This window comes from Talpa occidentalis, unplaced genomic scaffold (genome assembly GCF_014898055.3).
Source record: "Talpa occidentalis isolate TD23 unplaced genomic scaffold, MPIMG_talOcc4v2.1 talOcc4.14, whole genome shotgun sequence".
In the NCBI taxonomy this organism is placed as follows: domain Eukaryota; kingdom Metazoa; phylum Chordata; class Mammalia; order Eulipotyphla; family Talpidae; genus Talpa; species Talpa occidentalis.
The window spans coordinates 51,985,732-52,009,910 of record NW_023601433.1 but is presented as its reverse complement, the minus strand read 5'-3'; the positions used below and the strand labels follow the sequence as shown (position 1 = coordinate 52,009,910).

The 24,179-nt window shown below is 47.6% G+C and overlaps 1 protein-coding gene across 1 annotated transcript in view; it reads left to right on the top strand.

Moving 5' to 3' along the window:
• ADARB2 (adenosine deaminase RNA specific B2 (inactive)) overlaps window positions 1-24,179 on the top strand; it is a 216,886-nt gene that overhangs the window by 177,697 nt on the left and 15,010 nt on the right. Inside the window, exons 7-9 of the mRNA XM_054695055.1 lie at window positions 1,806-1,974; window positions 5,181-5,332; window positions 12,173-12,341. Coding sequence (XP_054551030.1) covers window positions 1,806-1,974; window positions 5,181-5,332; window positions 12,173-12,341 — 490 coding nt within the window. The remainder of the gene's footprint in view (window positions 1-1,805; window positions 1,975-5,180; window positions 5,333-12,172; window positions 12,342-24,179) is intronic.

Below are 24,179 nucleotides of genomic sequence, written 5' to 3'. Positions count from 1 at the left end.
CTCTGTCCTCAGCGATGATTTTCTGGTGGGAAAAGGGAAATGCTGAGGCTGATAAAGGTGATAACAGGAGCCAGCATTCCAATCCTTTGGTAGGCACTCAGCAGGAGAGATTCCAAAAACAGCCCTTTCAGTGAAAACTGGAAACTCTGCTTTCACCATTGTAAAGAGCACCATCGTCACCATCTCTGGGGTCCTCTGTGACCTTTCCGCTCTGGGCCTTGTTTGACTGATGGACTCTCAGTTATGCTACAGGGAGCAAACAGAAACCTCGTCTTTTAAGTCTTACAACAGATGCATGAAGTATCATGTGCGGAGGCTTTCTGGGCCCTCGCATGCAGCTGCAGTACTTACACCCCTAAAGATCTGGGAGGAGGGCCCAGGTGGTTGCCCTACGCTCCTCCTGAATGTGAGGTGTCGGGGCCTCTTAGAAATGTTAAGTGCCTGATGAGATGGGAGGCATTACTACCTGCGTCTTCTCTCTGTCCTGTGACTCTAGGGAAAATGGAAAGACTTTGGCGCTGAATCAGAAACTCCACACATTTTCACTGCTACTGTACAGAGTTTGTGGTCGCAAGTTTCAGGGGACAGAAAACCCATAGGTTAGGCTCTGCTCGTGGAATGAGGCTCCAGAAGCCGGCCACGACACGTGGTCCAGTGGTGTGTGAGCACAGAGCTCTGGGGCCTGCTGGCCTAGAATAGGAATAACTGGGGAGGGGGCTTTGTCCTCCCAAACCCCTGTGCTCCTGGCACCACCCATGCAAGGCAGACCTGTAACAGGGCGTGGAGCCAGTGACCTCTGCTACTCAGCCCCGCTGTCTCTCTGACAGAGATCTTGGGCACAGCATGGGACGTGAAGCTCCATCTCTTCCAGGTCATTGGGCCTTGACTTCCACAGAGATTTGCTCATATTTCGGGGTAAGGCCCTGATAAGACAGTCAAAAAAGCAAGTCTGAATCCAGGAATATGTGCCTTCTGAGTGATTTAGCGGCAGTGGTTTAGAAGGCATAGGCAGAGGGGTCTGGTAACTCTGAGGGACAGCTAACTCCATGCTGGTAGCACAGAATCTGTGACTCTCCAGCTATCACAGGCATCACCCCCGAGCCCTGCGGCAGGATCAATGGGGGTCCAGCCAGGACCTGCTCCTCTGGGGTTCTTACCTGCCTTACACCTCCACCACTTCTGTCCTGTGCACAGAACATCTCCATCAGTCAGTCTTTCAGTTAAGATGTAATTTCTCAACCCAGAGGAAGGTGGGTGGGCAGCTGGTTTTGGGGGGTCAGCCCAGATAATTTCAGAGCACCTCCAGGGTAAGGCCTCCGCATACTTCCCTTTGGAATTGCAGGGACATGCAGCAGTTGTGGGCTTCCTGTCCCCTTGGCCTGGGCTCGTGTCTTGGCCCATGTGGCTTGTTTGGTGTGAGGACATGCGTATCTTTCTCAGGACACTACATAAACACCTGGCCATCTGCAAACTCCTGAGGCCCCAGAGGCAGAAAGGCAAACCTCAGCTGAAACCATGGCCACACTCAAGGTGGTCTCTGATCTTGGATCGGAATGAGTTTCCCCTGAGTGCCCATTTAAACAGGGCAGTCACCAAACAATGTCGCACAAAACCAAAGCTCCTGTCCCTGAGAAAGCCCACCTTCTGGGTGTGCTCATTGTCTGAGCTGCTGGTTGTTAACTTGAGGTTGAATCCAGAACCATGGGCTTGGATCTCCAAGTTGGACATAGCAGGGGTGGGGGCCGGAGGCAGAGACCCCCACCGCCAGGAGATGGTGTGGTGATCTAATGCTTCTCTGTCCCCAGGCTTGGACGTCAGGCAAGCCCAAGTGGTCGTCCTGTCCTCAGGGACCAAGTGCATCAGTGGAGAGTACATCAATGACCAGGGACTGGTGGTCAACGATGGCCACGCAGAGGTCGTGGCCAGGAGAGCGCTGGTCCACTTCCTGTACGCACAGCTGGAGCTGCACCTGAGGTGAGTGACCGCAACCTGGACCACAGGTGGGGTTGGTGACCCACAGCCAGATCCAGGACAATATCCCTGCAGCCAGAGGACACTCTGCTCCTGAAAGATACTCGTCATTCAGAGGTCTGTGGCCTGCACCCTTCATGCAGACTGGTCAAATACCAAAATCCAAGGCTACTCCCTCATGTTCTCGGGCATCCCTCCAGAAAACTTCCACTTGCCCACTAATGACAGCAGCAGGCAAATTGCAAGGTGCACACATGTCCTATGCCATGTCACACGTCAATTCCATTGAATGACATTTTCTATTAAAATGTTCAGGGGTGTCTTAACCACCTAAGGATGGAGTATAACAAAACCCCAGAAGCTGGGGGCCTTTAGCAGAATCACTAGTTGAGGGCTCGGAGTTCCAGAGGTTGAAGGTAAACTCAGGGATCCATGCCAGGCTCTGGTAAGGGATCCTTGTGCCAGTTCACAGACAGCATCCCGCTCCAGGCCTCCCAGGGCAGAAGAGTCCAGGGAACTCTTGGAAGTCCTTCAGACAGCACTAATCCAATTCATGAGGCTGCACCACCCTAACGACCTGATCACCTCCCAGAGGCCCCACTTGTTAAGACCCCCACACTGGGGATTAAGTTTCAACACGTGAATGTGGGGTGGGGTGGCAGGCATGAGCACATACCCATACCTCAGGAGTCACTAAAAGACATCATTTCCCTATAACCTCAATACTCCACAAGAAGTAGCTAGTGCAAGCTCTCCTCACAGCCAGAGTGTCAGCTCCCTGGAATTGGGGAGACCATACAGAAAGGGAAGTAGCTACAACACCCATGTCCACATGTAGTCAGCTCCCAGGCAGGCAGGTTCTCAGCTCATTCTGAACACCAAAGACCAGAAAGGGGGAATCAGCCAGCCGAGCTCAAAGTCACCCCCGCGCAGGGCAGTCCCTCAGTCTGGCTTCAACTGTGCATTCCCTGTGAGTCTCATTCCAGAACAATTCATATTTTAAAAAGGGAGAGAGGAAAGGAAGATGGTAGAAAATCTTGCTCTCTCCGGGGGTGTTATCTGAAGGAGTGAGGGTTATCTGACATACACAAGGCAGATGAGAGGGGCTTGGTCACAGTGTCATCACCTGGACCACAGCCACCTGCTCCCTGGGAACTTGCACTTCAGCCCTGGAGAGTGCTGATGATAGCCACACATTCTCTCAATCAAATGGTTCCCATCATTCAGAATGTCCAACGGCTGGCTGCCTCTGACCACAGAAAGACCTGGAGAACCAAGTGCCTCCATGTGCCCTTGTGAGTGTCCTGTTCTAGGAGTTTCTCAGCCAAGAAACTTCCTACAGATGCAGATTTCTGCAAGATGATGGGGTTTTCTCCAAATACCAGGCGGCGGGGCAGCCTGAAATTTTGGTTCTCTCCCTAGACTTTGTTCCCTCCCATCCTGCCCCATCCTGGGGTCTCAATGCCCCAGGATAAATCCCAGACCCCACAACCAGTCCCCAGCAGGCACCTCTGAGCATATCAGAAGCCAGATCAGGCTCAGCCCCCAGTCCTCTTCTATAGGGGTTCCAGGCCACCTTATCCCCAGGAAGGTGACAGCAGGGTTAGTGGCTTTGAGATGTCATCTTTTTTACTTCCTTCTACAAGGGTTTTCTGAAGGCTTTTGAGGCCCTGAGAAATGTGTGGGGTTTTGGAACACCCATGTTCTTGCCAGCCTGCTCTGACAGCTGGCTGTCACCAGAAAGCTCTTCCTGTAGCACACTCAACGGCAGCAGACTGACAGGTGGAGGTGTGAGCGCCACACGCCAAGACACACCTGCACCCAGCTGCTCACTCTTGGGTTCATCTTCCCATTGGCCTTTTGTTCCCGGAAGCAGTGCTCCCTAAATCCACTGTAATGGGATCTTGGGGGCTTCGTTGGGTGACTGGTTTGTGCCATTGGCAGGTACAATGGCCACACAGAAGGAGGGAGACCAGAGTCCTTGAAAACTCTCATAAAAGCGATGCCTTAATATACTCAGTTAATTTTCATCTGAGACCCTGAGCTGCTCACAGCAGCTGACCCCCCACCCCCACCGGCTCCAGGGCTGCCAAGAATGCAACCGGAGCTGAATACCAGGAACAAGAGCTCTCAAAATATGGGGGAGGGTCTTTCCTAAATATCCAACTGCTCAATCCCAAGCATTCCAAATACACTGGACTCTTGTCTGTGACCCAAAGGCGCTGAGTTGGCTGTGTCTGGACACCATGCTGCCGACTCGAGGTACCAGAGACAAGGACACTGGCCTGCAGAAAGCGGCCAGGAGCACCAGACTCTATGGGACATCCAGACTGGGGGTGTTTTGTGGAGAGGGGGCCCCGAGGATGTGCCCCCAGTGGGTGAGGGGTGGAAGGGGGAGCAGTGAGGAGGACTGGCAGCAGAAGGAGCAATGGTGCAGAAGCAGAAAGGCTGGCAGGACGCCTCAGGGCTTCCTGGAGAGAAAATGTCTGTTCAGCTGCCTGTGTGCTCTTGGGACCCAGCAAAACAGAATCCATCAGCACTGGGGCAGAATGTGTGGAAACAGCAGAGGCAGGAAGTAGGCAGCCAGGACTAGTAAGAATGGGCCTGGGTGCCTGGCAGCCATATCGGTTCTGTGCCAGGGGGACACAGATGGGTCTCCCAATTGGAGTTTAAAGACTGGGGAGGTTTCCAAGGTCAGGGACCTGTACCCTTTAAAACATCTGGTGGTGGGGGTGGAGGGACATGTTTAGTGCAGGCACTCCCTTTGGTCATGGCTGGGTGCAGAACAGCAGGCCCATGCACATAGATTCCTTGCTGGCTGGCAGCCAAGCACTGCCCCGTTTCAAGGCCCATTTCTCCTTTTAATACAGAAATGGGTCGCCCGCTGGGGCCATGTAAAACCCTGAAGAGTGCTGTGAACCACAGGGCTACAGTTTATAAATACCTGAGCACAGGTGAGTAGCAACTGCACAACTAGTTTGGTAAAATGACTCCCTAAAATGTCAAGTTAGGAAGGAATGAGAGGGTAGAGTTCCTGCTGCTCGTCTTTGCTTTGATGTGCTGGTTCTGGAAGTTTTCTTGCAAGAAGAAAACATAATGGAGTGGATGAAGAGGGAAAAAATTGAGGCTCAATGACACAAAACAATACAAATTGGAATGTTTCTGGTTTGGTTAGTAATAAATAACCTGGGCCCTCTTTCTGACCCTAGCAAGCGAAGAGAAGACTCAGAGCGCTCCATATTTGTGCGGCTAAAAGAGGGAGGCTACAGGCTGAGAGAGAACGTCCTGTTCCACCTCTACGTGAGCACGTCCCCCTGCGGAGACGCCAGGCTCAACTCACCCTACGAGATCACAACAGACCGTAAGAGACCGCATTTCTGCCTTTTGTAAACAGCACGCTCTCTGTGCGCCTCTACCCGGGGCTCAGACGCTGCATGTGGGTTGTGTCTGCAATTCCGTGCATAATCCTACCTCTAATAGCTTAGTCTGCAATGCCCAGATCCTTGGAAGCACAATGGCTTGAGCCTAAAATTAGCTATTAAGAGCCACACTCTCTACTTCATTTCATAAGCCACAACCCCTTTAGCCCAAAAAAGGTTAGCGTGAAGGACAGGAGATAAGAATTAGTGGCATGGGAAAAGTCCAGGCTGGACTTGCTGGCCTTTGCTTGCCAACTGTGGGGCAAATAAAATAGCGGCAGGTGTTATCCGGCTCCCCCTGTCAACTCGCAAAGTGCCATGATGTACCCCTTGGTAGGCACAAGCAGAAAGCATGTGGGCCCTTTACCTCTGTGTTCTCCTGTCCCGAGAGAGACGGCCCTGCCGATTCCAGGAGTCAGGGTACACTCTGGAGGCATGGTGGTCTCTCCTCTGTGCAGATCTGAGGTGTTCTCCCTGCTAGAAGGATAGTATGGAGGCTACTCCATAGCCATAAAGCCAGTCCATACATACACTTGTGTCTACACCACAAGCACCCTTAATAGAAGCAGCAGGAGGCATGTGTTCTGACATAGAAAGAAATTAAATATGTGGATTTGATGAGGCATCTGGTCCTGGCAGAGATGTTGAAGCATCCAGGACTGATTCTTGTGCTCAGAAGAAAGCTACAGTAGAAACATAACAGATGAGACAAGTTATTAAAGATTTATTTTTGGCCTCCTGATGTTCCCAGCTACGGAAGGCTACATTTGTGTTCTAATTGCCAAAGGAAGGAGCAATAAGCATTTTCTGAATGCCTGCAGGGTTCCAGGCTGTGGTGAGTCCCTCCACCAAAGATAACGAAGGTTCAGGGAAAATAGCTTTGCTTTAATCTTCCATGTATTTAACCTATTTTTCTAATAATTAGATTGGAGGCTGGTTCAGAAAAATAAATTCTCCTTTCTGCCAACTTTCTTGTTGCCATTCCTTTCCCCTTTGGAGAATGGTTAGCTGGAATCCTCCATAATGAGAGTCTAAGCAACGTTTTCATTACTGTCTCAGTCAGCCCAGACTTCAATAACAGAACAACACAAATTGGCACTTAAACAAGAGACATGGTCCTCTCATAGTTCTAGAAGCTCGTGTGCAAGATCAAGGCACCGGCAGGTGTCTGGTGGAGACCTGCTTCCCGGTTCATAAATGGGTCATCTCTCTGTGTCCTCCCACCCCGACAAGGAGCAAGGCAGCCCTCTGGGTGTCCTTTCTAAGGGCCTGAATCCCATGACAGGGGCTCCACCCTCAGGACCTCGCCCATCCAAAGGCCCCACCTCCTAGAACCATCACCTTGATGGTCAGGTTTCAACATACATATTTGGGGGACACAGACATTCAGTCCATGACGACACCACATGGAAAGTAGATGAGAACATCAGGTTGAATTGAGAACTAAGAAAAGGCCCACTGAGTATGAAAGGAGCTACTCAGGAGGTAGGGGCGCTGAGTGAGTCCTAGACATGACCCCACCCCCTAGGACACCACCTATGGGCACTGTAAGCATTCCTTTATAGTCATGTCAGCTCAGAAAAAGCAAGCAAGGAAAATAAACAAGATGAAGTGGATTCATTTTTCTTGGAGCTATTCATCAAGATGACCTCCACGATAGCAGATCCCTTCACAACCATGAAGTTCAGCCCACTAGACCACTATTTGGATTCGCCGTTTCACTCTCTCTCAAAAAGAAAAGTAAAAAATGTATAAAATTTAAAAAATTAAAAATAAAAATAAAAGGTTTGACCTTTTTATGAAGACCCAGCTCAGGAACCTCAGACTCTGGAAGGAAAATGGAAAGTTTGCAGAATATTTGGGAACTGCCCTAATATAACCAACTTGCTCCCAAGGGAGTAGGGACGGCTGAGCAGGGACTGCAAGAGCCCATCTCACTGGAGATCCAAGATCCCTCTACGAGGCCATTCTAGCTCCTTGGGCTCCCACCTCTGTACCCCGGCACCTACTGCAGCCTCCCTGTCCTTGATTCCAACTTGGCAAAGCCAGTGGTTAGAAATACAAACCAATACTTCTAAGCCGCACTCTGGGGTTCACTTTCAGACACAGATGTGTTTTATTTCCTAGTGTTTTTAAGATGGAGCAGGTGCTGGAAGGAGAAAAAAATAAAGCATTTCCCTCACATTTTTGTTGGAGATGCACCAGGCAAAAATGAGCCACTGGTCCAGAGTTGTTTGAGGCGCCTCTCGCTGCGCTTCACTCCCAGGACCAAAGAGGGGGCTTCTTGGTCTTTTGCCCTGTGGCCAATATCCCTCACCCTTACTCACTTAGAAAGGGCAGGACAACCCAAACCCCACCCTCTTCTGCTCAGAAGGACCTCTCAGAGAGACTTCTAAGCACCCCCTGTTCTCCAAGGAAGCCCAGGAGTCAGTTCATCTTAGAGAGAATTGGCCAAGCACCCTCTTTAAAAGAGGAAGGGCAGCCCCGCATGGCCCAGTCATTTCTCACCTCCCTCTTCATCTTGAAAGAGGGCTAGGACCGAAGAAAGTTGATGGTGACAAGCCCTGCAGGAAGTGGGGGGCTATTCCAAAGGTCAGCATCGTCAACGGTGACAAGCTAGTCCTGTGAAAACCCAGCCTCACTGCCTCACTGCCTCACTGCCTCACTGCCTTACTGCTGATGGTGGTGCTTCTATATGGAGCCTAGCACACAATCCCTGGGGGACATAACACCCACCCCCAAGGGCATGCCAGCCTAAGGGGCAGGGGAACATCCTCCGTATAGCCACAGTGCAGACTGCAGAGCATAGACATGGCAAGTTCTGAGGAGCTGGTGGAGACCCAAGGAAGGTCCAGCCAGGGACACGCAGCTTATGGGGCTCATCTCCTGCTATCCCCCACCCCAAACCACCTCTGCCATCACCTTCATTATCATCACCTTCATTATCATCACCTTCATTATCATCTTCAATTGGTACCATCACCTTCGTTATCATCCTCAATTGGTCTGCAAGGAGCCCTTGGGTGCCTCTCCACAGTCTGCAGAGGCAGCCTGCCTCTACCACCTGCAGCTGAGCCTAGAGCCTCCTCTCTCCCCTTCTCCTTTCTCTCCCTCTCTCCCATACATCACCACAGACATACATATAAATGCGTAAGAGCATAGGTACATGCATGCACAAATACACGTGTGTGCGGAATGATGTGTGCACACGCATCACACACCTATGACATGACTGAGTCTAAGAAAATCTGAACACAGATGTGCCAACTATGCCCCCTTCCTTTAAAGAATGAAGGCTTGAAGGCAGAGCACAGTAAGAAAGCTCTGTTGACAGTTTTAAACGACCGTCAAAGTGTAACTCATAAGGTCAAGCCCAGAGCACTGGCTTGGGATTTCTGAGTGGAAGCTCTTGGCTTACCTCACAGGGACTCTGCCTCCGCTGTTATCACTGCTCTAACCACCCATGAGTTAGATCCCTGAGCCCAAGTTCCCCAGGCCAGGCTCCAGGACTCTGAACCTAAGCGACAACACAACATCTGTGTTGGAAACCAGCACCACCTCCCCAGATGAATGTGGCTCGAGAAACTCCAAATTCCCCAGGTTTGTTATTCCCTTAAAATCATTCACCTGGATAGATCGTAATTCTTCCCCAAATAGTCTGAAAATGGAATCGATACCAATTGTTGTGATGCATTTGGAAGAGTCGTCGCCTGTGAGTAGGTTTGTGTTTGATTTGGTTACTTACAAACCAGGCTAGTCTATCAGGACCACCAGAGAGTTTCTGTAAGATTTCAGTGCATTTGTAGGGCGGGAGCAAGGATGTCCACTTTGTAAACTTCCCTGTGATTCTGAGGAGCTGCATTTGAGCCACTGAATCAAAGTCCCCTAAGTTGTCTCCCACCCAGATTGGACAGTTATCTCCTTTCCCACCCAGGGGAAAGGTCTACAGGCCAAGGAGGTTCTGGTAGGCTCTCAGGAAGTGGGTCAGGCAGACACGGTAGGCAGGCAGACAGGCAAGGTTCTTACCTAACATGGGACTGAGTTTTCACTTTGAGAGAAAGGTCACTCCAACCACAAGCTCTGCAGGTGCAAGTCTTTGCTCTTATGGACTCAGGTCTACTCTGTTGGAGGAGGACAGACCCAAGGGTTGACTCCATTTCCTGGTGCTCTGGGAGACCCAAGGCTGTTCTGATAAGAACTGAAAGGGAGGAGAAAATAATCAGACCCAGGCATTTTCAGCTACTGAGCAGCCTCTGTCCTCTTTCTAACACACCAACAACCATAAAGCAGTTTTCTCCTCCTCGGCATGTTATTTAAATAACCTGGTAAATTTGGTTCTTACTACCATTTTCTGAGAATTCAACAACTTAAATACCCCAATCTATCATATTTTACAAGTACATGCTAAATCCCTCATATGTTCTAAGCCAATTCCATGCATTGTATATTAGGGCAATTCAAGAGATTGGGCTAAAATACTGTAAGAAGTTAGAGAATCTAAAATATACTTCACTTCCAGAAATCCCTGTTTTCAGATTCTCCTGGTTAGTTTCAGAAGCAGGCAATAGATGATGACATTTGTGCATTGTAGGATCAGTGAATACAATGGCTTCACAATTTGTCACCATCACTATTACTGTCTTCATCAATAGACAAAGGACACCCCAAGATCACATGGCAAATGTTGTCTAAGTTATTATCACAATCAATATTAGATCAGTTCATTGGCACACCTTCTGGGATGTACCTTTTGAAGATGATGTGAGAATTACAAGTTTATTTAGTGTTGAAAATTATCTTCCTTTCCTATACTTTTTTTCTATTTCTGGCTTTCTTTCTGTCCCCTATATACATTGCAGCAACTTTGTGTCCCTTCTTAGATCTTTGTTCCTTGAGTGGATGTCTTCAATTGCCACTTTACTTCATCTCCTTTGGAGTTTCTTCTAAAAGTAAAATATTCACTTCAACAATTTTCTAAAGTGTATCACCACTCTCACTTTATTCTAACATCAATCTCCAAAGGTAAAGGTTTTAGATAAATAAACATTATAATGAAGGGTCTGATGACTTAGAATATCAGAATTAGATTAGGTATTCTTATGAATTAGGAGTATGTATGTACACATGGCAGGCAGGACTCTAACATCTCACACCCCCACTGTCTCGGGCACACAGTAAATCCACTACAGACTATTTATGTTTACTCCCCTGCAGTTTCTGGTTGGATTGACATTTTGTTCTGCTTGAAGTGGCATCTTCAACTCCCTCCTGCCTCCTACAATTAGGCAAAAAAAGAACTGGAGGGAACAGGTTCTACAAGATCATGGACACTCAGACCCCCAGGACTGATAAAGCTCCTCAGGGGGTGTGCTAGAGAAGGCAGTCTGACACTTAACACTTCCAAAGATAAACACTTCTCAAGAGCAGCTCATGCACCTGGCTCTTCAGGAAAAATTAATATAGCTTGAAAACTTTGGGTTAACTCCTAAAAAAAATAAACTGTTCTTAATTCAAGTCAGGACTCCCTGTTGTCATGGCATTAACAAGCTTTAAAGACTACTTCATGGAAAATTAGTTGTCCACAAGCAATGGTAAGAATTGAACAAGCCTTGCCACATAATAGGCCACTTTCAGTCTATAATGTAACATAACAGTGGGATAGTTCAGAGAATGATAAGGCTACTACAATTACCAGAAAGAAAGGGATAGCAAATACCATATCCCCTGAGAAAGTTTCCCCCAAATAGAAGAGTCAGGTTCCTAACCTTGTGGTAAGCCGTAAACCTATAAGTATGTGGGCCCCTCCGCTCTTCTAGTGCTGCCTGCCACTGATGCTGATGTGATGAAATCCCCACCTAGACAGTGTCAAAAGGCAGGTCAACCAAAAGTTCGCTCAAGTAACTTTGAGCTATATGAACTATTTTGTTATCCACTATCATCATCACCATCATCACTGCATCATCTTCATCATCTTTATCATTAACATTATCACCTCTTCATTGTCATTACCATCACCTCTAATACAGTTTTCATTATCAATATCTTCCTGTCACCTTGATCATTATCACCACCACTACCGTCATCACTACCACCGCTATCATCATCAGTGTCTTCCTCGTTACCATCATCCACTATCATCCTCATCACAATCACCATCATCACCATCATCTCTATCACCAACTTCACCATCATCACTACCATCATCATCACTATCACCACCACGAGTATCATCACCATCATCTGACACATCTCAGAAGTTTACTTTTTTCAAGGAGGATAGCAGTCTTTCTTCCCAAGAGATGACATTTAGATACTAGAAATTCAGTTCTTAGTAACCAAGAGAAAATACACTGGAAATTACTTTTTGTTCTGTAAGACGAACTGTCCATAAATAAAGGATTCTGGGGCACAGTCATGCTCATCCTCAGACCTTTTGTCTGTGCTACTTTGTGCTTTGGCAGCAGAATCCAGAGGTTATGACAAAAACCAAAAACTGCCAGAGCCTCAGACTTGTCCTATCCGGCCCCGCGCAGCAAAGTGGCTAAGCCCAGGTCTGGAAGTGGCGTCCTGGGTGGATTACACCAGCTCCCCATTCATCATTGAACACATTCCTCCCCACCCAGCACTGTTTCTGGAACCTGCTTCCCCTGATCCACTAATCATGACACCGAGACACTCTGTGAGATGTTTTCTGGGTGCACTAATCCCCCCACTAGAGGCTGGGAATCTCCATCTCTAGGTAGAGGATCCAGCCACCTCTCACACCACCTTTTCTTTCCTAGTGAACAGCAGCAAACATATCGTCAGGAAGTTCCGTGGGCACCTGCGCACGAAGATTGAGTCTGGGGAGGGGACAGTGCCCGTGCGGGGCCCCAGCGCGGTCCAGACCTGGGATGGTGTCCTGCTGGGCGAGCAGCTCGTCACCATGTCCTGCACGGACAAGATAGCCAGGTAACCTCCCTGCTTTTCCTCACTCGGTCAGTTATAGAGGGACCGGGTATGCATCATCCAGGCAGGTGGGCCAGTACATGTTTAACCTGACGTGCTTGAGTACCCTGAGTCAGCCAAAGTTTCAAGCAGCCACTGCAAACACCCAGGCTCTTGGGTGTGGGCTCCAGTTGAGCTCAAGGTATGTCAGACCAGCTCACAGGATACGCTACCCTGTCCCCAAGCACCCCAGTCTGAGGCCCCCACCAGCTTCCCCTGGCAGATACCACTGTCATCTCTCTCCAGGGTCCCTATATATCTCAGGCCTCTTTGCCCTCACCATGTGCCCATGCCCCTATCAGGCTTCTATCACTTTGGAGGAAATGAATCCACCTTTGATGTCTCTAGGTGGAGGTCTTCCCCAGACACCATAAGACATTCTTCTTTTAAAAGGAGTTTTCAAAGGCCCCCATCGGAAAATTCTCTACATGGGGCCCTCAGCCCAGGGGCAGGGTGAAAGGGGAGCTGCTGGCGGGGCAGCCAGGTGGCCTGCAAAGTTGACTTCTATCAGGGAGGGACATACTTCGGAGAGGGGCCCTTTGCTCTCGACGGGTAGAAACTGCTGAGTGTGACAGCTGTAACACTCCCCAGAACACGTGCCTGTGCCCCAAAATGTGCATCCTCACTTACAGGGATACTTTGTGACTTGATTTTGGCAAGGGCAGGGGCACACTTCTGAAGATAGGGGGGTGTGTCTTTGCCTGAGGAGTGTCACCTGCATCTGCACAGCCCACCACAGTCCTAATGTCACCCTGATGCTCAAGTGGTTGTGGGAAGTCAGTGCTAAGAGCCAATCAGAATGACTTCTGGGTGCCTGGGTGAATGTGTTCATATCTGTAATCTCTGAACAAAGTGAGAACAGTGGGTCCTATACAAATGTGCTCTCAGGGTCCCCATCCCCCTGGATGTGATCTTACTGCCACCCCACTCCACATGGCAGAAGGTGGCTGAAACAACGAGGGGTGGGGGAGGGAGAGAAGCCAGAGCAGTGTGAAGTGTGTCACCCACTTGGGGGGAGCTTTGGAGAAGGGGTGACCAGAGTGGTCTCCACAGTGTCCCTATAATGCCCCCACAGTGCCCCAAGTGCACTATACCAGTGTGGCTCCCAGCAGGAGGACCCCCAGCAGGAACCCCAGCCCCATCTGTCACTCAAACAGCACCCAGGCAGGATGCTTGGAGGGGCGGGAAAGGATGAGCAAGCTGAGGAGGGGGATGCCTCTGGAATGGGGAGGGTAGGGGCAGAGCGGGGGCAGAAGGGCAGAGGAAGGCAGGGCTGCTGGGAGCCCCAGGCTGCATGGCAGGCTCTAGGGAGGGACTGGGAACCCATCAGCAGCATGGCAGACCCTGTGGGACCCTCCCTCCCTGTTCTCAGGGCTCCAGGCTTCCCAGTTTAGAGGCCACATCAAACCTCAGCTCCTGAGAGGACGATTCTGAATCCTCCTGGGAAATTACTGCATGGCCACGGGAGAGACAGGGCCCTCTTCTCCTGGGTCGTGATTGCTCAGGCCCAGCAGAGGCAGGGAAGGGCTAATGACGATAAATCAAAGCGCTGATTTCTGCATCAAAGGGAACAGCCTGGAGTCGTCAAATAGCTCCTCTTTCAGGAGAAAATGTATTCCTCCTTTGTAATATTTTCATCTATTCATGAAGCAGGGAGGGGGAAAAGCAGCAATTTTCACTTTAGCTGAAATTCTCTTGGTGCCTTAAGATAGTATTGGGTTTCTAAATTAACTCTCTGGCTTGCTAGAAAAATGAAGTGAATTAATGCTACAGCATGGAAAGTCCATTGTCTTTGGGATCTTAAATGTCGATAGACAGAAAATGGAACACAGACTACAAAACCCTTATTACGTTTGCTGCTATCAGGTCTGTCGAGGGCAGTGCAGCTGCTCAAAAAATTCAGTCTTGTGTTTTTTAATAAAATTTACTTGAAAAACAAAAGTCTACATTGCACCCACTCCAGGGCCATGAGCAGGGGGCTCAAGCTGGAAATGGAGGTCCCTCCCTTCACTTAGTTCTGCTCCCCAAGTTGGGATGAGACCAGGGCACAGCAGGGTGTGGAGGGGCCCTGAGCTTCCTCAGCCAACTAACCCCATCCCCCTGGGCCATTCCACCTTGCCACGTCTTTCTTTTTTTTTTAATATTTATTTATTTATGCATACAAGTGCTGGGGTACAGGCCAGAGTGTGTGAGGTAAGAGGACTCACCACAGACAGAGTGGGGAGCAGAACAGGCAGACAGACTGAAACACACTGCTGAGGGGAGCAGCAGGCGAGACAGGAGAGGTCTGCTGCGCCATGTGGGTTGCTCCCTGGTCAGGGATTGAACTCGTGCTGCAGAGGCTACGGATTGCTTCATAGTGCGGTGCTTAACCCCTTGTGCCACCAGGGAGGCCCTTGCCATGTCTTTCTTTGCTGTTGTTTGCTCTTCCCCATTGTTTCCTCTTCCCCACACTTCCTCTCTCTGTCTCTCTGCCTCTGTTTCTCTGTCTCTCCCTTTACCTGTCTTTACCTCTCTTTGTCTCTATCTCCGTGTCTCTCTGATTCTGTCTCCCCCTCTCTCTGTATCTCTGTCTCTGTCTCCCTGTCTCCCTTGATCTTTCTTTCTCTGTCTCTGTGCTCCCATGCCATCTTTCCCCCACACATGCCTCCCACTCACTCTGCCTCCTCTCACTCTCCAAGCTGGTGCCTACGGGCTTCTGAACGTCCTCCACTCGCCAGGAACTTCCCCAGGTCACCCCCTGACCCCCATCTCCTTCTCTGACTGAAATCTCAGGAACTCCACTTGCCCAGCTCTGTTTGCTTCTGCTAAGTCTGACCTTCAGCGCATCCCCCTGTCACTGGGTGCAGGTATCCCTCCCCAGACACGTGGGACACATGGAGCTCTTAGGAAGTGACACCTGTGGTAGTGATGACAAGGATGGAAGGGAGCAATGAAACCCGCTGTGCCACCAGTCTGGGTCAGGAGAAGGCAGCTGGCGTCCTGCAGCGTCCTCTAGTGTGGACATGTTTTTGAACCCCCACACTCAAGCCCAAACACTGAGGGGATGTTAACAGCACCCGCTATTTTATAAGGAGCCTCTCTGTTCTGCAACGGAGCATATGTTATGCAAATGACTCTGACCTTAAGCATCTGTAACGTGTATTGTTTGTGCAAAGGCCTCCGAAGAGACTGTCTCATAATGTATGTGTTCATCTGCTTTCTGTGCTGCACTGAGACAAAATTAAAGCTAGCGCTTATGTAGTGTCCAGAGTAAGGGACTCTTCGTACACAGACGCCAGTGAAATGTTCTAACTCAGTGATTGATTGATGACCCTGACAGTCTCGAGGCTGGTGTGGACAGAGGGGGTCTGGGGACACAAAGATGTAGGTGTCTGTAAAGCAGTGGCTATCACCCACTAACACGGGACACACAGTCCCTACAGGCCATGCTGGAGCCACATGCCCTTCTGGAGCTGATTCTTCTATGTTCAGGCAATTTTGAAAGCTTATTGTTAAACACAGTCATAATTAAAAATGAAATTGCATACACTTGCAACTCAATAAGTTTTATTAAAATAAAAGCAACAAATACTCCAAACTCACCGAGACCACACCCAGAAGTTCATGCTAGTCTCTGCAGGGAAACACAGGAAGACAGGCTGTTTCTGACTTTGCAATTGTGCTGTCTGGATGCGGTGTCCCAGGCTGCACTTCTCCACGCCCTCACGAGACACACATGGTCAGCTGCCAAAAAAGGAACCAAGCCTACTCTTTTGTGAGAATGGGCATGAGGCATGGTGTCCATCAGGACAGACACCACAGACCCCCACCTGGAAATGGCATTTCTTGTTTTGTTTTTTGTTTTTGTTTTTGTTTTTTGCTTTGGAATATTTTTATTTTATATATTTATTTTTAATTGAGGTAATATTGGGATACCGCCATCAGGTTTTAACACCATAGTGCACCTACCACCCACTCACCCATAATCCACCAGCATAGACCATTGTGCTTCCTTCCCTCTTTGTTTTTACCCCCCCCCCTTAAGCCCTCTCCCCTTGATGCCTCAGTTCTGTAGTTAGCTGTTAAGGGTTATTTCAAAGGCCTGCTCTCTTCCCAACACCCTATGCACACGACTTTGGAAAGATGAAAACAATAGCCTTAGCCCACCCCCTCCAATTTTTACCTTTCTAGTTGCCAAAGCTAAAATACTAACTGTACTGCCCATAAATTTTAGAGATGTGTCTCTAAGCAACTATAACTACTAATTTTATTTCCAAGGGATTGCCCAAAGTTCTTATCTGAAATGTTGTTTGAAGCCCACAGCCATGTATATTTAGTAAGACAGAAAGTTCTTTATTAGTAGATGTGGTTTTGTCTGAGCAGCCATGGAACAGGAATGTTAGATTTCTTTCATCACCTATTTCATGTGACTTTTATTCATGAAATGAAAATTAATGAATAAAATTGTATCTTTCATTAAGGTAGAGAAAGTACATCCACTAGACATATTTGTTCTTCTCTTTGCAAATTCCCTTTGAAATCAATGAAAAAAAAAAATGAGCTGGAATTGGTTATATCCAAACAACCACCACAGCAACATTTTTTCCCACCTGCAGATCAAAAGCAAAGCATGGGATCACTTTGGGATCAATAATAGCGAAGTAATAATATCAATTAGACCACAAACCAGCATTCTTCTGAGAACAAAATCCCATGAATAATAAGTGATATCATTTTACAATATCAGTGTTAAGACAGGTTTAAAGCAAAATACAGAAAGCTTGAAATTTTTACAGTGGCTTAAAAAGAGCCAAAGCATTATGAAGAAACTTCTCACATTCCATCAATTGGAAATGTTTTCATATTTCTTTACATAGGATCTAATGTTTCTGATGATTCTTCTCTGGATTCCGTCTCATCCACTTCAGACTTCCCACAATCCTGTGATCACAGTGTTTAGTCCTCAGGCTGGGGGGCGGTACGGAAGGGCTGTGAGCCCCTCTAGGACTGCCCCGGCTCCTTATCAAGGGCCAGAACCATTGACGATTACTGTCAAACTTCACACTCAACTTTTCTCTGGGAATCATTTAATAAAATAAGTTCTCTCCAACAGGTAAGAAGCTCAGCCCTCTACCTACACACTACTTTCCTCCCCGTTCAGGAAAATTCTGGACTGTCATGAAGCCTGTTCCCCTTGCTTTACTGGAAATGTCATCTTGCTAACACCAGCCTGCTAGTCAGGCCAGGACCCATCCTGCACAGCCTGGCAGACCCTACCTGCCTCTGGACAGCCAGCACAGCCCTGACTACTCATCTTACTCATCAGTGCTCAGTGGCCCCAAAGGGCCATTTTCCCCTGATAAGAATCTCATCTTCTTTGGTTGTTCTCCTATTTCACATCTTGCCCCCTAACAGATGAGATGCTACCTGGAGAGTAGGAACTCCCTTGGAGAGTGTGCACTTCCTGCACCCCCCAGCTTCTGAATACTGTCTGCACCCCCAACTTCGGGAACAGCACCACACATTGCGGGGCCTGGCAGGCCCTTTCTTCTGGGGCCTTTCTGAAATAAAGGGACACTTAACAGTGAGCACAGTACAGGCTGAGGTCAACCTGGAAGCAGAAGTGACTCAACTGGTGGTTCAGAAAACTGAAGAAAGGCTTCATGATCTGTGTGCAGTTAGTCTCTTTCTCTAGAAGAGAAGTTGCACTTGTGGATCACCAGGTACCCATAAGAAAGGGCCAGTCAGCAAAGGGAGGGGTCCTGCAGAGGAAACACCGTGGTGGATGGCTGGAGCCCAAGCTGGGAGAGGCAGCTATACCCAATGTGGTCACACCCTGTAGCCACAGACAGAAGGAACTTTGAAGTTTCCACTTCTGAAAATACCTGTATTCCCGCAAGCCTGGGAGACTTGGGACAGGGAGGGGTGACACCTGTCACTAAAGAGAAGGAATAGGGTCTCCTCAGTGGCACAGCGGTTGAGTGCTGGGCTACGAAGCTGCCTGCAGCCTCTGCAGCACCAGTTCAATCCCTGGCCATTGGCGAGGGTCCCACATGTAGTGCAGACCTCTCCTGCCATGCCAGCTTCTCCCCTCAGCAGTGTACTTCGTCTGTCTGCCTGCTCTGTTACCCACGCTGGCTCTGGTGAATCCTCTCACCCTGCCGCACTTCTGACTGTACCCAGTGCTTGTATAAATAAATGAATGAATCTTTAAAAAAAAAAAAAAAAAGAGAGAGAGAGAGAAGGAACAGAAATTACACCCAATGCAGGAAACCATGCTCATCGACAGAGGCACTCCTGTACAGTGCTCTCGCCTTCTCTAAAACAATCCACCCTCTCAGTGACTCTACAGTTAATGAGGCAGCCGCAGTCATGTGGATGTCATCAATGTTAAATTCATTGTGAAGACCTGGGGTCCGATGCTCAGGTATGCCCCCCTCGTCTGCACAGCCAACAAGTCTGCTTGCTGGCGTCTTCATTAAGAGCTCGGTCCCATTTCCAAGACACGCTCGGGCAGCCCCCAGGCTGCCTGCCTGCTCTCACGCTCAGCGGCTCTGGGAAGCAAAGCCTGGGATTTCACTTTGCAGTGGCAAGCGGAGAGCATCCAAAGCCAGAGGCCCAACCTGGAGCACATCAGCTGCCCCAGAACTTCATGGGTCGCAGGATCACATTTTGTTCCCCTTTGACATGAAAATACAACCCCAAAGACTTGAAGGACAAGCCAGCTACATTTTTTTCCTTAAAAATAACGTTGATGCTGAACATAGCAGGAAACAAAATTTCATTTCTTTTGTTTGAAACAGAATTATTGGGATTACACCAGGAACATTCTTGGGCCAAGAAAGTCTTTTGAAAGTGAAGTAACATCTCTGTCCTGGATGTTTAGTCAAAAAGACATTTTAGGTAGAACCTTGGAACGAAATACCATCATGAAGATAAAAGCTAGTTCAAAAGCTCCAGGTGGGGAGAATGGATCCCGCGTGGGCGAGCCAGCTTTGCCAAGAAAACAAAACAGAACGGCAGAAGTCTCGTGGCCACGGTCAGCCCTGCCGCCCCCGATGCTGGTGGCTGAGAAGATGTTCAAGATGAGTACAGGCAACCCCCGCCGCTGACTAGCAGCTCACAGCGAGTCGTATCTCACAGTCAAGCTCCCCCCACCCCACTGCCATTAAAAAATAAAACACAATAAGGAAAAATTAGAAAAAGATGCAAAATGGAAAAGAAATAACTGGCTAATATCCCAAAGTCATAGAAAACGGCGGCCACCTTTTGCTCCATTTCCATTTATCTTTTTTCCTAAACTCACGTCTGTCCCTATGGTAGGGATTTGCTGTGTGGAGGTTTGCTTACAAGCCATTACTGAACATGATAATCATGGCTCCTTTTTAAAATCACGAGCACTTTAATGTACTCATCACACTACGTCTCCTAGTTATGCCAGCAGCACAGTCCCCGTGGCTGGATATCTGGGATGTTTCCTGCTGATTGCTACTGTGAATAATGTTTCCCATAATATCTTTGCACAAAAGCTTTTATCCAAATCTCCGAATACATACTTAGGAGGTACTCCCCAAAGCAGAGTTATGGAGACCGCCCAAGGCAGAGGGGAAACAGTGGGTTCCCATAAACCAGAAACCCGATGGGGCCTCCACAGCCTGTGTAGTAGCTGAACAGTAGCCCAAAACCTGCAAATACACCCTTGCCTGGCAAAGAGCAAATGTGACCTTACACAGCAGGATGAGAAGCTTGACAGGACAGGATTGTCCTACATTATTCAGGGCTCCAAATGCAAACTCATGTGTCCTTATAAGAAGGCAGCAGGGAGGGCCAGGGGACAGACACACAGAGGACAGAGGCAGAGACGGGAGTGAGACATCTACAAGCCAGGAACATTATGGAAGAGGCTGCCCCAGCTCCAAAACATGAGATACTCCCTGCCTCCAAAGCCCCTGGAGGAAGCACTCCCTTGTTGACACTTTGGTGTGAGACTTCAACCTTCAGAACCCTGAGAGAAATCATTTCTGTTGTTTTAAGACCCCCCCCCCCCCGCAATTTGTGGTGTTTTTGCTCACACAGTCCCAGGAAACTAATACAACGAGTAAGAGATATTTCTCACTTATCCCAACTCATTTGCTCTGGGAAATTTTTGAACAAGGTAAAGTCATAACAAAGCCTGCTCCTCGCAGGCCCCCGTCACTCTCACCCTAGTGAAGAGACAACGAAACTGCAGAAAGTGGGGTGTTCCATTGTGCCAATGAAAAGAGACCTCAAAACTGCAAACTCAGTTGGTTGGCACTCCAAAGGGTGCCATGATTTTTCTTCAGCACAAAAGGATAACACAAGTCGTGACCTGCCTTCCATGCAATGAGGAGATGGATGGCAGCAAACACCCCAGTCCCAGCCACCCTCCCATGGGCGTAGCCCCATCTCACTGCCCGCAAGGCTGTCTCTCATTAACAAGCAAACACTAGTCTCCTGAAGAAATGGGAGCCAGAAAGAGGGGTTTTGCTTTTGTCTCGAAGAACCGAGAGTTGAATGGCATATAAAAATCTAAATCTTCTGGAACTAATGTCCCTTTAGATATGGTTTCTAATTTTAAGTACCTGAGCTTGATTATTGATCGCAATGTATCTTTAAATGAACAGATTAAAACTTTTCTCCATAAAAATGAACTGTAAAAGATTACAGTTGCTCTCTGGGGAATAAGGCACTGTCTGGCTTCTAAACTTGGAGCTTGAGCTGTGAGAGTGAGTGTCTCCTCCAGCAGCTACTCCACACCCTCCCAAAGCAAGTCTCTTCTTGCTCCTCCCACACCTCCCCAGCACCCCACTTTCTGGCCTCCAATGACCAGCAGCTACACTACCAGCTCTCCTGGTGCCAGCTCTCAAGGGAGAGTGTGGTTCCCTTTTCCAAGCTCAAAATCAAGGGCCTTTTAAACGACTGCTCTTCTAAAGATCCAGCCCTAGTTTTCACTCATCCTTTAAGAGACTGCACTTTCATGTGAAAATTTACATCTTCTCTGGTGATGAAAGTAGTGAGTGGTAAATTCAGTATTTATCCAATATGAAAGTAATAACAGTTATAAAAATGCACTTCTCCCTTTACAGCCATCTACTCCTGCAAGGACAGGCAGACACAGATTTGAGACGGAGAGGTAACATGAAGGACAAAGGATAGCCAGAATGGGCTGCCTGACAAAGGAAGACAGATATTTCAGGAGCAGGGTGGATGGTGGCTGAGCATGGCTGAGGTTGTGGGAAGGAGACAGTTCTGAGGACTCATGAAGACACACTCCTCAACATAAGCTTGCATTGCACACATAGGGGTCAAAATTTCATTCTACAGCTAGTATCTTCACAAAAAGAGTGAAAATTTTTCCTTAGAGTAAGTAATATTTGCCATTTTTTCCCCAGGAACCAAAAACCTCATGTCACATCTCTGAGGGGAGCTCTGAGAAGCAGCTGGGGTGATGAGGGGAACACGGGGCTCTCCCACAGACATATGCATTCAGCGGAGGAAAGGTTCTGTAGATCCCAGAAACTGGGTCACTCCAGAGTAGGAGAAGTCACCTGGGCCAGCCTTTGGTGCGCAAGGTGGAACTGTCAGGTTCTCTAAAGGGAGGGCCAGGTTGGAAAGAATCCAACCACTGGAGCTGCTGGTGGCCTTCCAAAAAATGTTGACACTTCAGCCATTTATTGGGGTTCAACTAGCCTAAGATCATGTCAAGAGAGAAGACAATTCTTCAGATAGATTTCAGAGAAGAGAAATGAGAATATGTGTGATGTGGAAGTGATTTCTTTCAGCTAAAAATAACCCAGAGATACAACATTGCCCTGATCCTTACCTGACCCCAACAGAATAGCCCACATTTTCTGGGTACCTCATACCCCTAGCTTTTGCAATCAGTGTCAACATCCCCCCCAAAGGTTATTTTGTTCAGATTACCTTTATTGCCATGGCAAAATATGAGCTTACTTCCTGAGCAGTTGTTAGCAGATCACTTCAGAACTTTCTGTTCTGTTCCGCTGTTCATTCTTTCATCAGATTGCTTTTTTGCTACCGAGTTATATAAGAGTTCCTATATTTTAAATATTAACCCCTTACCAGATACTTGATTTGAAAATATTTTCTCCCATTCAGTAGGTTACCTTTTCATTGTTTTGATTGTTCCTCTGTTGTGCAGAAACTTTTTAATATGATGCAGTCCACTTGTTTATTTTTGCTCTTTTTGCTTTTGCTTTTGTTGACAAATCCAAAGCAATCATCACCAGAACCAATATCTAGGAGTTAACCATTTTCTTGTATAAATCTTAAGTTTTCAGATCTACATTCAAGTCTTAGTCCATTTCAAGTTGATTTTTGCATATGGTGTGAGACAGTGGTCTGGTTTCATTCTTTTGCATGTGACTGTCCAGCACTACTTATTGTAGAAATGGTCCTTTACCCATTGTATGCTCTTGGCTTTTTGTCATAAATTAATTGTGGGTTTATTTCCAGAATCTCTGTTCTGGTGTTTGATCTATCTGTCTATTTTTTATGCCAAATACGTATTTTGATGGTGCTATGGGGCCACCTCAGGGTGTTAAAAACAGGCAAGAATGTCACCTGTCCACAACATGCATCAGTAATTGCTGCTAGAGAATTTTGTCCTCTTTTGTCCCAGGTGCACAGCAGCAGTAATCACCAGAATCATCAGGTAGGGCCCATATCTGTAATGGTTCCCGCTGATATGTGGAGGCCAAGCTTGGAACTAAGCAAGGAAATCGAATCTCTTGGTTAAAGTCTTTTCCCAAGATCTTTCCTCACTTATCTTTGGTATTTCAGTGATTGACAAACAGACAAAAATATATTTATTTAGGGATTATCTATATTGAAAACTAGACAAGGGATCTTTTTCTCTGTCAACATTGCAGTAATATCAGCTGTTTGAACAAAAGAAGAGGTATTTTTCCATTCAATCCTGAATGCTGAAAATTCTCCAGTTTATATTCAGGAAGACATTTGATTTTATTGATCGTGTTAGCTGAATAAGTTTAAACTCCTATAGCCAGGCAAGGAGAAGGTTGATTTTCTCTTTATTGTAAAGGTTATTAGGAGGAAACCAGATATAGAAATTATTTGTCTTTAGACAATCCTTGTGAGTCAAAACCATTCAACTATGTTCTAGAAGTTTTGTTCAAAGCCGGTATTTGGAAGGCACAAAGTACAATGATGTCTCTTCTAGGAATACTAATTATTTTTTTGTTCAAACTGTGGCTTATTCCAAGAAACTGCTTTGTTACCAACGAGGGAAATGTCCATTTCCCTGCTTTTAATTGATAAAAAAAATAAAACTCATTAACTGTCTGAGAAATCATAAGACACCACAAAGGTTGTCTACATCCAGAATCCTTTGTCATCAGTGGCAACTCATCAATGTAACGGCAAGCCTACATTGCAAGAAAATCTGCGTTCTCCAGAGCATCAATATAAGAAAACCAACAAGTGGGTCAAAACTAGACACTTAAAAAGGAATATTGAACTTTTATAGTGTAATAGTTTTATAGTTAAACTTGCCTTTTTTTTTAAATTCCTGGCATACCTTCCCAAGTCCTACCAATCTGTAAAGACGGTCTCCAAAATGCTAAATAAGGATGACGGTAATTTTGAGCTCAGATTTAAGGAAAAGAGGTGCATTCAAAAACACCAGCAGTGTTCCTTCCAGGAACAGCTCAGAACCAAAGTGTCCCTCTCCTGGATTCTGTGGCAATTATGTGAATGCCTCAGTGAACAGCGAGGTATGACAGCCTCTTGGGGGCCCCCCTGAGCTAACTTACCAGT